The following is a 13,943-nucleotide window of genomic DNA, read 5'->3' as shown; positions in this document are numbered from 1 at the left end:
GGTTAGACACAGAAGGTTGACCACATAACATGAAATTCTGACCTTATTGTAAGTCATTTTTAGCCTATGAGATACAGCTAAACATGTATGTCTATACATAATTCAATAAATAAGTGCAAAGTCACAGGCCATACCCCTGCTAACTTGGCAAAGAGGCACCTTTTAACATGGTGATTCTCTTTATTTAGCAGTTGGAGCTTAACTGGCCCTATCCACCCCCAGCACAGCACCTCCAGTGACTCTTGCTGGTGTCTATCTTGTGTTTCTTTTTAGATTGTGAGCCCTTTGGGGACAGGGATCCATCTTATTTATTTATTATTTCTTTGTGTAAACCGCTCTGAGCCATTTTTGGAAGGGCGGTATAGAAATCTAATAAATAATAAATAATAAATACAGTCCATTATTTGGGATTGAGGTTTGACTGGCTTAATTATTTGGAGATCTTAAATAAAGCTTCTTTCATCATTTACTTTCTGGTTGCAGTCATTGCAGTCAGGCAGGTACTCCCTGTTTGTTCAAACTATTCAGTATTAATGTATCTGCTGGGTAACATACAGTAAGATGGTGATTGATTACATTATCCCTAATTAGCTATGAATATAATGGGCCTATCAGTCTTGTTTTCATAAAAGTTGTCATGTAATGCTTTTGCTGTCCTCAGTTTTACACCAAAGCAAATAAACAGTGTCAGTTTAGTTGAACTGAATTTAATTGTTGCAAGACCTTTTAAGAGCACATCCGAATATGACCATATAAAGTGCAGTGGAACATTAAACTCTCTACTCAAGTGACAATGAAATTGCAAAGACTCTCTTCTGCAGCAGACAAGAGTGACAGTAATAATACACTCTTCCATTTCTACTGTACTCTTCCTTCCATCCTTTAAAAAGTAATATGCATGCCCACTCAAGTTTCATAGGAAGCATAAAAACATAGGAAGCTGCCTTTTACTGAGTCAGACCTTTGGTCCATCTAGCACAGTATTGTTTACACAGACTGGTTGTTGTTTCTCCAAAGTTGCAGGCAGGAGTCTCTCTCAGCCCTATCTTGGAGATACCAGGGAGGGAACTTGGAACCTTCTGATTCTCTTCCCAGAGCAGCTCCATCCCTTAAGGGGGACATCTTAAAGTGCTCATATGTAGTCTCCCATTCAAATGCAAACCAGAGCAAACCCTGCTTACCAAAGGGGATAATTCATGCTTTCTACCACAAGACCAGTTTCCATTGTACTAAGTTTAGTAAACAAACCTAAGGGCTGGTTCTGACAGTACTACAGTATTGTCATTTACAAGACAGTCACTAATGTGACAAAGAACCTAACAGTGGAGAACTTAATGGCCAATTAGTGTTTCTCAATGTTTTTGCAATCATGGACCGGTACATCCTTTGTGCGCGGTTTCTAGGACCAGCAATTAGTAAAGGGGTTGCCCCCACTCGCCCCCACCCCCAGGCACCCCCCAAAACAATTTCAATCCATGGGGGCATTGCCGCTGGGAGCTCTCCAGAGCTCATTTCTAAGCAGGCAGCCCTCAGTGCTGGGATAACACTAATTTGGCTTCCTTGAAATGAACATTATCCCAGCAGTGAGGGCTGCCTGCCTAGAAAAGAGCTCCAGAGAGCTCCCAGCAGTGGTGCCCCCCACCGGCTCAAAATTGTTTGGTGGGGGGATTAATTTCTCATGGACCAGAACAGACCAGCACTTAACTCCTCATGGACCGGCACCGGTCCATGAACCAGTGGTTGAGAAACATTGGTATAGATTATGCAGGATATCTGATGTGATTTTCAAAGTATATCTCTGAATATGGAGGTTCTATTTATTTTTTATTTATTTATTTGATTTAACTGTATTAAACATTATTTAACTATAATGACTAAGAACCGGTGATGCGTCTGTCTACCATGAATTTCTCTAATCCTCCCTAAGGAAAGGCAGTTCAATAGGCTTTTAGTGTTTATATGGAAAGGGAGTATACACCTTGGGTGTCTTTACACACCTTTGATGTCTATGACATATGGTTATCATTGCTAAAAGACCACTTGCCGGCCCTGAGATTGTGATGGACACAAGGAAAAAGCAATCTCTAGGTTATGTTGTCTTTTAGTGGAATACGTTTTAGAGGGATACAGGGTAATAGAATGAAGAAGAAAAATGACCTTTTTTGGGGTATAACCTATAACCTTTTATATAATTTATTCCAGGGCTCTTCAGACCAAATCATTACAGAAATCAACTGCTGATTTATTTAGAGTTCTGAGAAAAGGAAGCTAAGAGCTCTAATTTCCCATGATTTCAAGGAAGTGGATTGCACGAAGAACCAAAGGGTTTTTTTTGCATTTCTTCAGTCTAAACCTGTATAGACTCCCAAGAGAGAAAATTGATATTGAGGCTAGTCACACAAGCATGCAGAACTGGGCTAAGGGAGCCCAGCCTGTTTTTGCATGCCTGTGTGAACTACCGGGATTGGGCTCAATCCCAGTGGCTACATGGTGTAGCCTCCTGCTACAATGAGGTTAAAGGAGCAAGCACTCCCTTGACCTCATTTTTTTGATCGTGTGTCTGTGCTTGCGGCCACAGCGAGCACACTTGAGTGGTGTATCCCAGTAATGCACCGTGCACTTGTGGGGTGTATTATTGGGGGCTACGTGGAGTGGGGCACTGCATGGCAGCACTTCCCTGCACCTGACCTCCAGAGCCACCAGCAGAAGCCGGTGCTTGTCTGAGCAGGCAATCCACCCTCCCAAGGAACAGTCAGTGATCATCTGCATGGAGGGTAAGTAAAATCTACTCTCCCCACAGACCTCCACAGAGCTCTTCTCGCTGATCGTGAAAAGAGCTTGAGTGTAAGTGAAGGTGTGTGGTATATTGGGGGTGGGGGAGAAATTTCTTTAATTGTGCCTATCCCTTATGCTCATGCATCATTTTGGGAAGTGTGTGTATGTTGTATCCAAGATAAGACATTAATAAGACCCACCAAATACTTTTATTAAGAGCAGTTTTCACAAGACATAGCATACATAGGCAAAACTGTGCAAGCTCCCTTCTACTAATTCCTGCCCTTTTTATCTACTGACTCCTTTCAGCTGACTTACACTTCCAGACCACTTAAAGGCATAGTACACTCTTTAAATAACATACACCACAGTATGTGGGGAAACCTTCCAAACGAGATAAATGTAAAAACTGCCAATGCGAATATTCAGTGCTCACTTTTCCTTAAAGAAATTGATTCAATGGGTTCAGTACTTACGACTTCGTTACTTAACATGTAATACATGTAACACAATGCTTGAGAGCCTGAGCAATAAGCTGGAAAGTCCATGGCTCAATTATCAGGTCAATTGAGGCCACAGTGGCCTAAAATAAGAGATTATCTTTCAATTCTATTTCCCCATCTCTATAGGGATGCTAAGAGGGCCATTTAACTGGCTGCCCAGCACTGGTGCAGTGTTCAGGAGTTTGACAGCGATGTTCAGGAGTTTTGGGAAGGCAGGCAGGGAGTGATGCTGTGCACACTGGAAAGCCCGTGTGGCTGCTAGAAAGACTCATGGGCTTCTGGGGATGGTAATCCAGAAGTTCTGAGCAGATCTACAATCCCCAGAAACCCACACATCCTCCCAGCAGCTACGCGGGCTTCTCAGCATGTTCAACATTACTCCTTGCCCACCAATACTTGCTGGGCTCCAGCAAGGAACAATGAAGCATTGGAATGGAGAATTGTGATGGAGCAATGGAACAATGCTGAGCTGCCCAGCCACCCCCATGCTAATGCTGGGTGGCCGCTTAAAGGGCCCCCACCACCAGTGTGCTACCCACGGCACTTGCCTGATGCTCTGATGTCTCCTGGTAGTGGGGGTCAGGAATTCCTTCATCATAATTCCCATTTTTCTGACTTGCACAGTCCTAGATTACAGTATTTAGAGATCCACAGAGTCTACATGCACATAATCTTCAAAACAGGAGCAATATTAGGTTTTTTGTTGGTTACCATTTGTATTTGCACTAGCATCATGATTGGCTCCATTGAATTCATTGAAAGGCCAGCTTGGTTTAGGAGAGCAATGCTTTCCAATGACATGGTTATTTACTCATACAAGGATTCTTCCGTTTTGGTAGAATCAAACTTCTTATATTCATATGCTCACAGATCTGAAAGGTTCAAAATAGGCATCTAGCCCAAGTTGCTGCAACAAGTCAGAGCCATCTACTCACTAACCATCTCTCCAACCAGAATGCAATGCAGATCTCAGAATCACAGAAGCCTCAGCGACATTTTACATTACTATCTACCTAGCGTGGGAACTGGAACTCCTGTTTGTTCCAAATATGGAGGTCAGTGTATTCCTGAGTAAAACTAATCTAATGAGTCCTCCTAGGGGAAATTTACTAGATCACACCCATGCCATCCTACATTGTATCTCTGCCCTCTTTTTGTTTGTGGAAGCTCCTGATCCATGTGTGTTGGCAAAAAAAATCAAGGTAGGTGGAGGGAAAGCGATTACATGCTAGCCGCATTGTGCTGAGGTTGGAGGACACACACATCTTGTGCCATCCTACTCAGATCACAGCTAGCACACAAATACATCACCCTTGATTTTAGCCACCACATGACCATTTCTCAGGAGTGCGCAGGGGCTTGGGACACTTTTCCTACCCAGCTGTTGGGTAGGCCAATGTGTGTTCATGTGCTTGGCTCCCCAAAGTGTTCCACAAATACAATGAGGACATTCTATATCATGTTCATGCAAATATAGCTGGGCTACTGAGGCATTTACAACAGGAGAAGACAGAGAAATGTAGAAGAAAATAATAACAAAGAAAGGATAGTCACTCACTGTAGCCTGCTGTTTTTCTGCTTTCTCAGCTGCCTCATTAAGCTGTTTTTGAAAGGTCTCCTGGAGCGATTTCATTTCTTCCCTAGTTTGTTCAAGAGAGAAAATACAAACTTCATCCCTATTGTCCATTAGGAAAGAATGCTTTTGTTTACTCTCTTTTCATGACAAGCCACTTTTAATTACACAGAATAGCCACTGGTTTTGCTTTGTTGAGAGTGGCTTATTAACAAAGCCACAAATGCCGCGTGCACACCAGTAAAGACCCTCAAGGAAACGTCAGAGGCAGGAAATTGCCTCCCATTTGTATCTATTGCATACTCTGCTGTGCAAAATAATGCCAACTGTATCATTCCTGCTGGGGGAAAAGAACAGTGAAATAAGCAGAAGCAAACAAACTAAAAGACATGGTGAACCAGAACTACATCATTACAAATGGAAGCAGTCTGTATATTAGCCTTAGAGCAAAGCGATGTGTCAATCACTGCATCTAATTCATTAACTCTTTAATTGCCAAAGCAAGTTGTATAACTGGATTCTTTCATTCCTCTGGATACAAACTGTTGATTAAAATAAATAATTGGGGGAAAATACAGGGGCACCCATCTCTTTATTAACAGGTCTTGTCATTAATAAAATGTAATTAACATGTGTTTGACCATTTCCTAGGAATTAGGGTAGTAGGATCTAGAAAATCTTCAAGAGTACAGAGACATAAGATGCTCTTTGAGACTTACAAGCCATTCAGGAGATGAGGAGATGCAGGGGAAGTAAGAAAAGGTTCTGACTTTGGAAATATTTCTAGTGAATTATTTAGTATATTTTGCTTCTACATCCAGGTCCTTGTCTTGATTGCTACTGCAGTATTGGAGTTCTAGTGTACTGAGGGATTTTAATAAATTATGTGCTCAGTATTGTTATTATTTATTACATTTCTATCTTGCTTGTTTTCTACCATGGAACTCAAGGCAGTGTAACCTGGGTGACTGTATAATGTATTCTCAGATCATAGCTCCTGGGACTGATGGTGGAAGGCCATTAGGCCAGTTTGGACAATACCTCTGCAGACATCCTAGTGCCCTCCCAACACAACCCTTTATTGCTTGACAGGGGGTGCTTTTCATCTGAATGGCCCCTCAACACGTGCTCCAAATATTTCTTCTCCTTGCATGAGTGCAGGCTGTCCATTCAAATACCCCAAATGCTTGTTTGAAGAAGCCTTCCCCATGTGATTAAGGTACTGCAGGGAAGCCATCAAGACATCCATGGAAGATATCTTGACAGGTGTGCTCTCAGCATCATGTGGGCATGGATGGTATTTTCCAAATTGTCCCAGAAACAGGACAGCAAATATTGTTCAGTGCAGTTAGTAGCTATTTATCTTTGTTTTTGTGGTGCTACCAAGAAGGGAGGGCCTGACCGCTTTGCATAAGTTTCTTAGGCCACATTTGAACATAACACAAAACTGGAGTTCCCTTTACCTCCTGTTTTACTACCCACAAATCTAAAAACAGGCAGCCACCGTTAAAGCCAGAAATGGAACCACAGTTTCCCTCCCCAAACTCCATTTTGTACCTTTGGTTCTCTCAAAGTTTCCTGGCCTCCATCTCTGGTCTGGGGGTACCAGCATTACATCCAAACACTGGCACTACTCCTAGCTTTCTCACAACCTGGAGTTGAGTGAGGAAGCTCCTCCCTGGCTCTGGTGGCTATTGGCTGTGTAGGCTGAAAAGAAGGAAGAGGCATGAAAGAAGGAAAGAGGCATGAAAGAAGGAAGCCCACACAGCCAACTACCTCGCCTCTCTGCATACTTGCTGACTGCAGATAGGATGCTCTCCATTTTTTCTGAATGTGGACAGGAAAGTAGGGAGAGTTGGGCATGTGGAACCGTGGATCCAATATTCCATGTTATGTCCAAAGGTGGCCAAAGACTTACCGAGCCCTTTCTCATGAGTAGTGAGAAAGGGCTATGTGGTTTGTGGGGAAGAAGCCTGAAAGCACTTATCTCCCTGAATATGATCGATCTGACATCCCTGAGTGGGTGGGTTGCCCACTCACATGAGCATCAGCTGCTGCCAGTAGCTCTGAGGGCTGGGGTGCCAGGACATGTTGCCATGCATCACCTTGCCCCCAGGAGCTCCAATAATGCACCACCCTCCCCTCCCTTTGTCTGCCAGTCATGGCTGCTTGAAGGATGGCTGGAAGACAGCTGTGGGGGTAAGGAGATCTTATCTGGTTTCTATGCTCCACTCTCGTCTGGGTGGGGAAGGGCCTGACCAAGGCTTTTTCTGTGTTTTTGTCCTCCTTGCTGTAGCCTGTTTGCTATCGGGGCTGAACTCACTCTAATTGTGTTCAGATATACTCTGCACCTGGCCAAACTGCCTGATTGGTGTGGGTGTGAGACACACCCATTGGGCTTCTGAGATCTTGGCCTTTATTACAGTGGGCTGCTGGCACAGGCCTCCTGCAGGTGGTTGCCAAATGGGGATGGCTTTTGGACTGAGGCCGACATACTAACTTGAACAGCTAGAGAAGATTCTTGCTCACTTCACAGTTGGTGAGATTGGGTTGAATTAGTTATGTGTTTGGGTTTATCTAGAGATGGGAAGACAGGGGGCACCTTGGTTGAATGTGGGGCAGCTATTCCGGTGGTGGTGGGGAGTAGAAGAAGAAACAGCAGGTCAGCAGGCTGTTCCAGGGGAAGGGTAGTCAGAAATTTAATAGCTGTCTCCCCTTCCAGCTGTCCTGCCAGCTATGTGACCTCGGGGAGCACTGCCAACAACCCACATAGCCTTACCTTGCTCCTCTGCAATGCCAGGTTGGTCCAAAATAAACCCGAGCTTATCCATGATTTGATTATGGATGAAGGGGCTGACCTGGTGTGTATAACCGAGACTTGGTTGTGGGAGACTGGTGGCCCAGTCTGGTCCCAGCTTCTTCCTCCAGGGTATTCTGTAGAGGAGCAGGTGAGAGGACGTGGGTGGGGAAGTGGAGTGGCTGTTGTCTATAAGGATAACATCTCCCTTAACAGGGTCCCTGTCGAGGTATCTGACCATATTGAATGTATGTACCTAAGTTTGGGGACCAGGGATAGATTAGGACTTCTGTTGGTGTACCAATTGCCTCGCTGCCCGGAGGAATCCCTTACTGAGCAAGGACTTGGTCACGGAACTTGCTTTGGAGTCTCCCAAACTTGGTGCTGGGGGACTTCAATGTTCATTTCAGGACCAATTTGTCTGGGGCAGCTCAGGAGTTCATAGTGGCCATGACAACTATGGCCGTATCCCAAGAAGTCTCTGGACTAACGCACATTGCAGGTCACACACTTGATTTGGTCTTTTACTCTGATCAGGGTGGTGTTCCATGGGTGGGGACGCCTGTGATTTCCCCATTGTCATGGACGGACCACCATCTGGTTAAGGTTAGGCTTACAACCACTTTCCATCTCTACAGGGGCGAGGGGTCTATTAGAATAGTCCGCCCAAAGAGATTATTGGATCCAACAGGATTCAAAGAAGCCTTGGGGGATTTAATGTTGGCTCTGCCGTTGATTCTGTTGATGTCCTGGTGAAAAATTGGATGCTCACCAGGGCAGTAGACATGATTGATCCTAAGCGTTCCCTCCAACCCGCTCCAAAACAGGACCCTTGGTATACAGAAGACCTACGGGGGCAGAAGCGGCAAGGTAGGCAACTGGAGCGCAAGTGGAGAAAGACTCAACTCGAATCTGACAGATTACGACATAGAGCACATTAAAAGATCTATGCTCCGGCGATACGTGCAGCAAAGAGGAGGTCCTTTTCTGCCCGTATTGATCTGCGAGTTAACATCCAGTGGAGTTGTTCAGGGTTGTGAGAGGGCTGGTATCTGTCTCCCCTCCCTTGAACTAGAATTTGGAGTCATCAGTTACCCAATGTGATGTGTTTAAAGAGGTTTTTTTGCAGATAAAATCTCTCGGATTCGGGCCAACTTAGATGGAGACTCCACAATTAATTCCATGTCTGAACTGGAGGTGTCCGGCAGCTCCTCTTATGTGGTTCGACTGGATCGGTTTCAGTTTGAAACCTGAGGACGTGGACAAGCTGCTCAGAACAGTGAGGCCTACCACTTGTTCTCTTGACCCTTAAACAACATGGCTTGTTCTATCTAGCAGGGAGGCTGTTGTAGGAGGCCTGGTAGAAATCATAAATGCTTCTCTGAGGGAGGGCAGGATGCCTCCTTGTCTTAAGGAGGCAATTATTAGACCTCTTCTAAAGAAGCCTGCATTAGATCCCTCAGAGTTGAGCAGTTATAGGCCAGTTTCCAATCTCCCATGGCTGGGCAAGGTAATTGAGAGGGTGGTGGCCTCTCAGCTCCAGGTGGTCTTGGAGGAAACTGATTATCTAGACCCATTTCAAACTGGTTTTCGGGTGGACTATGGGGTGGAGACTGCCTTGGCCGGCCTGATGGATGATCTCCAATTGGGAATGGACAGAGGAAGTGTGACTCTGTTGGTCCTTCTGGATCTCTCGGTGGCTTTCGATACTACTGACCATAGTATCCTTCTGGAATGTCTGAGGGGGTTGGGGGTGGGGGGCACTGTTTTACAGTGGTTCCACTCCTACCTCTCAGACAGATTCCAGATGGTGTCGATTAGAGACTGTTGCTCTTCAAAATCTGAGCTTAAGTATGGTGTCCCTCAAGAATCTGTATTTTCTCCAATGCTTTTTAACATCTACATGAACCTGCTAGGAGAGATCATCAGGGGATTTGGAGCTGGGTGTTATCAGTATGCTGATGACACCCAAATCTACTTCTCCATGTCAACTTCTTCAGGAGATGGCATAACTTCATCAAATGCTTGCCTGGAAGCAGTAATGGGCTGTATGAGGGAGAATAAACTGAATCCAAATAAGATGAAGGTACTTATTGTGCAGGGCCAGAACTCTAGAGACTATTTTGATCAGCCTGTTCTAGATGGGGTCACAGTTCCCCAAAAGGAACAGGTTTGCAGTCTGGGAGTACTTCTGGATCCACACCTCTCCCTGGTTTCTCAGGTTGAGGTGGTGGCCAGGGGTGCTTTCTATCACCTTCGGCTGATACGCCAGTTGCATCCGTTTCTTGGGATGAATGACCTCAAAACAGTGGTACATCTGTTGGTAACCTCCAGACTCGACTTCTGCAATGCGCTCTATGTGGGGCTGCCTTTGTACATAGACTGAAAGCTTCAGTTGGTACAGAATGCGGTGGTCAGGTTGGTCTCTGGGTCATCTCAGAGAGACCACATCACTCCTTTGTCGATCGAGTTACACTGGCTGCCAATAGGTTTACGGGCAAAATACAAAGTACTTGTCATAAATTATAAAGCCCTAAATGGCTTAGGCCCTGGGTATCTAAGAGAATGTCTTCTTCATTATGATCCCCACCGCCCAATGAGGTCATCTGGAGAGGTCTGTCTCCCATTGCTGCCAGCTCGGCTGGTGGCCACACGGGGATGGGGTTTCTCGGTTGCTGCCCTGAGACTGTGGAATGCGCTCCCTACTGAGATACGATCCTTCCCATCTCTGACAATTTTTAGAAAGCAGTTGAAAACCCACCTCTTCACCCATGCTTTTTCTGTTCTTTAAATTTTTAAGGTTTTAATTTGTGACTGATTTTTAAATTGTTAAATTGTTTTAAGTTTTTGTATATATTAACTTGTTTTATACTATTGTAAACCACCCAGAGACAAAAGTTTGAGGTGGTGTACAAATGCAATCAATCAATCCATCAATCAATCAATAAATGAAATGGGTTTAGGAGAGTGCTCACTCTCATCAGTTTTGATAGGATGCTTCATCAGTGGGTTTGCTGCCATGGAACCACCAGGATTTGGCTCGATCCTGGCCGTTAACATGCATGTGCAAAACCAGGCTGGGCTCCCTTAGCCTTGTTTTGCAAATATGTGTGAATAGCCTCAACATGTTTCTCTTGGGAAGTCTCTAATCAGTGATAAATCAGGGTCATTGGAATAGGAACCACTGCCAAAGTATTGTGATTGTCTCAAAATTTCAGAGAAATCCATCAAAAAGTACATCTGCCTAGTCTAGCTCCATTTATTTTTTAAAATATGCAGTAAATTAAAGCTGAAGTAGATTGCCTTTTGGTGTCGTCCCCCCCATTCCCTCCATACATGCACACTCATCCCCCACTCCCTTTCCTGTATGTTGCCAGACTGCCCCTGCTCTTGCTACTGGCTTGGCAATGAGTAACGGTGCTGCTACTCTTGGCAGTACTGGCAGCCGAAGAAAAGGAAAGAGAAAGTGGAAGAGGAAGAAGGCAGAGGAGAAGGAGTTTCTGCCCACAGAGCTGTTCCAGGTGCTGCTTACAGAGTTGGGCTGGCTAGAGTGGTGCTGACAGCTCTCGTTGCTTCCAACCACAGCAGAAGTAAGCACACCTGGGAGATAGCTGCAGAACAGGCAATTTCCCATTGATTGCACAACTTTTGGAGTAAAACCATTGAGTGGACGATCTTAAGTTTTTTTGCAATCAAATAAATCTTCACTCCAAGTTAGAAAGGTATAGATCCATCAAATAAATTACTCGAACTTGAAGCTTTCTGTATTTTTAATTTAAATACTGTAGTCCCATACAGACACAATGAAAAACTGGAGTTTTCATCATTTTTGCAAAAATGTATTATTTACGTACATATGACTGTAAATGTCATGTGTCACACAATGATTTAGTTTTCTTACAGCTATAACAGTGCACTTACCATTAAGAACATAAGGGTCAATACATCATCAACATTTACAAACTTCAGTCATAAATGGTCCCTTTATAAGATTTCCTGTTGTTATGCTGACAAATACCTGGGTTCTGATATATGTCCAGTAGGACTAACACATGTTTCCACCAATTGTTGTAAGTTGTTAGGGATCAGCACTTCCTACAGTCAGCACACGTGCAATCTTGATTTACAATTGATTGTCAGTAGGTATAAAGCCAGTAAGTAAGAGAATTCACAGAGAAGGTTTTGCATCTATCTATCTATCTATATACATAAACACACACACACTAAGCCCTACCCGTGGCTAATCCCATGTGTGGCAGCTCTCGCGAGAGTTTGCAAGCAGAAACACCATGGTGATTGGGCAGTGGAGATTCCATATGCAGATAGGGAGGAGGAGCCTATGGCACCATGGTGATTGGGCAGTGGGGATTCCATATGTAGATAGTAAGGAGGAGCCTTTAGCACTATGGTGATTGGACAGTGGGGATTCCATATGCAGAAGGGGCCTGTGATGGTTAAGGTCAGTTGGAATGTAACTGTTACTGGTCAGAAGATGTTCTTGATTGTAGATGAGGAAATAAGATGAACAAGATCTGTTAATTCAGGAAGGGAGGGGGGGAAGATGGGAAGAAAGACAGAGAGAAGAGCGAGTGGAGGAGAGAGAAAGAGAAGGGAGGGGAAGAAAGAAAGAAGGAAGGGACAGGCCCGAGCTTGTCAGTGGCCTGAGGGGAACGAACAGTCATGGTGGCACCTACTGGCAGCAAGGGAGGGCCAAGTCAACCATTGTTGCTGTTTGGGGCTACCAAGGCCATCGGGGGAGGGAGGGAGGCAGGAAGGGAAGGGCCTGGGCCTGTCAGTGGCCTGAGGGGAAGGAGTGGCCATGGCAGTGGTGGTAGCAAGGAAGGGCCTGGTCAACTGCAGCTCCTGTGGGGTGGAGCAAGAGTGGGGCTCGGTTGAGGGTGGGGAGATCTCTGGGGATAGGGGGCTACAGCTTGGCCAATAGGCACCAGCAACACTGCAGCTGCGACCAAGAGGGTTGAGGGGGATGGAGGAGTGTCCAAGGGTATGAAGGGGATGGTAGCAACCGGATGGAGGAGGAGGACCAGGAGTGCAGCTCTGGTAAGGGTGGAGAGATCTCCCAGGTGAGTGGGCTGTGGCAGGGGTTGAGGGGAGCAATCAAGTACTAGCACACAGATGTTCTGTGCGGGTTAAGCTAGTAGTAAGTATTATACAAATTGCTGACCTTTGCGAGGAGAGTGGGCTAAGCCCGCTCTCCCCGCAGACAAGCAGCAGTCTGCTCTGGGCAGCCGCAGCGGCCGCCCACACAACTGCCGGCTCTGTCACAGAGCCGGCTGGGGAGTTTGGGGGTCGCACGGCCCCTGGACGCTCCAGCATGCCCTGCGCAAGCATGCAGGGTATGCTGGAGAGACCCCTGAGTGAAAAGGCTGCTTTTGAGCCTCCCAGTTGGGGGTCTCCTCATGAGTAGCTGTGGTCTGGTGCAGAACTGTGCCGTGGTTACTCACAATTCTAAAAACTGGGTTTGCGGAGCACTCGCTTTGCGGAGCACCCAGTTTAAGGGGAGGGATAGTTTGGCGGGTTAACTGCCTGGAGGCCACCGGGCTTGCCTGCGAGCCTGGTGGTTCTCATGGTCAGGAGAAATCGGGTTAGGTTCCCCTAGCCCAATTTCACCTGATCGTGGGAATAGCCTCATAGTCTATTGATAAGATCTGTCTATATCCCCCACTAGTTGAACATTTCTACAGCATCAATTTTACTGAAACAGAAATGGTTCCACAGAGATGGGCAGTATCTAAAATTCATATATTTTAAAATATGTATTTTCAATACTTGTGTATTTTGGATCTAAAATACTTTTCAGGACAGTATTCTGTATTTTGTATTTAAAAGACATTTGTTCAGGTATTTGTGTTTTTAAAATACATTGCCAAAACCAAAATACATTAGCCAGTCATTGCTGTGGCTTTTTGCTTCAGGGGCTGCCTTTTTATTGCAAGCAAGCAGCCCATTAGCATCAGCAAGCTTGTATACTCAAGTTCATCAGTCAGTTGAACAACCCAGTCAGTCCTGTGTTGTCTTTGTAGCAACTCAGCTAGCAAGTCCTTAGGAGGCACACTCTTTTACTCTAGGATTCTCTGCTTAAAAGTAGAAAGGAACAAGTGATAACTGGCTTGACCAGTTTGAAATGACCAGGCTAATGTCTTCCAATGATCAGTAAACACCCATATTGGGATGCAAATTCCCCCCCGTACCTGCTTGGAAGGTGGGAGGGTTTGCAGACATGTGGATTAATTTAGATTTGCCTACACATGGTCCTCCTTTGATCTACAGTACAGCA

At 45.3% G+C, this 13,943-nt stretch overlaps 1 protein-coding gene across 2 annotated transcripts in view; it reads right to left on the bottom strand.

Moving 5' to 3' along the window:
- The window catches only part of LUZP2 (leucine zipper protein 2), a 593,960-nt gene that overhangs the window by 276,917 nt on the left and 303,100 nt on the right, over nt 1–13,943 (bottom strand). For both annotated transcript variants that reach the window (XM_053252886.1, XM_053252876.1), the window contains exon 4: nt 4,837–4,918. In XM_053252886.1, the coding sequence (XP_053108861.1) occupies nt 4,837–4,918 (82 nt within the window). The remainder of the gene's footprint in view (nt 1–4,836; nt 4,919–13,943) is intronic.

Source organism: Hemicordylus capensis, chromosome 1 (genome assembly GCF_027244095.1).
Source record: "Hemicordylus capensis ecotype Gifberg chromosome 1, rHemCap1.1.pri, whole genome shotgun sequence".
NCBI classification, from domain to species: domain Eukaryota; kingdom Metazoa; phylum Chordata; class Lepidosauria; order Squamata; family Cordylidae; genus Hemicordylus; species Hemicordylus capensis.
The sequence above is the reverse complement of the archived record's forward strand: the minus strand, read 5'-3'. Positions and strand labels throughout refer to the sequence as shown.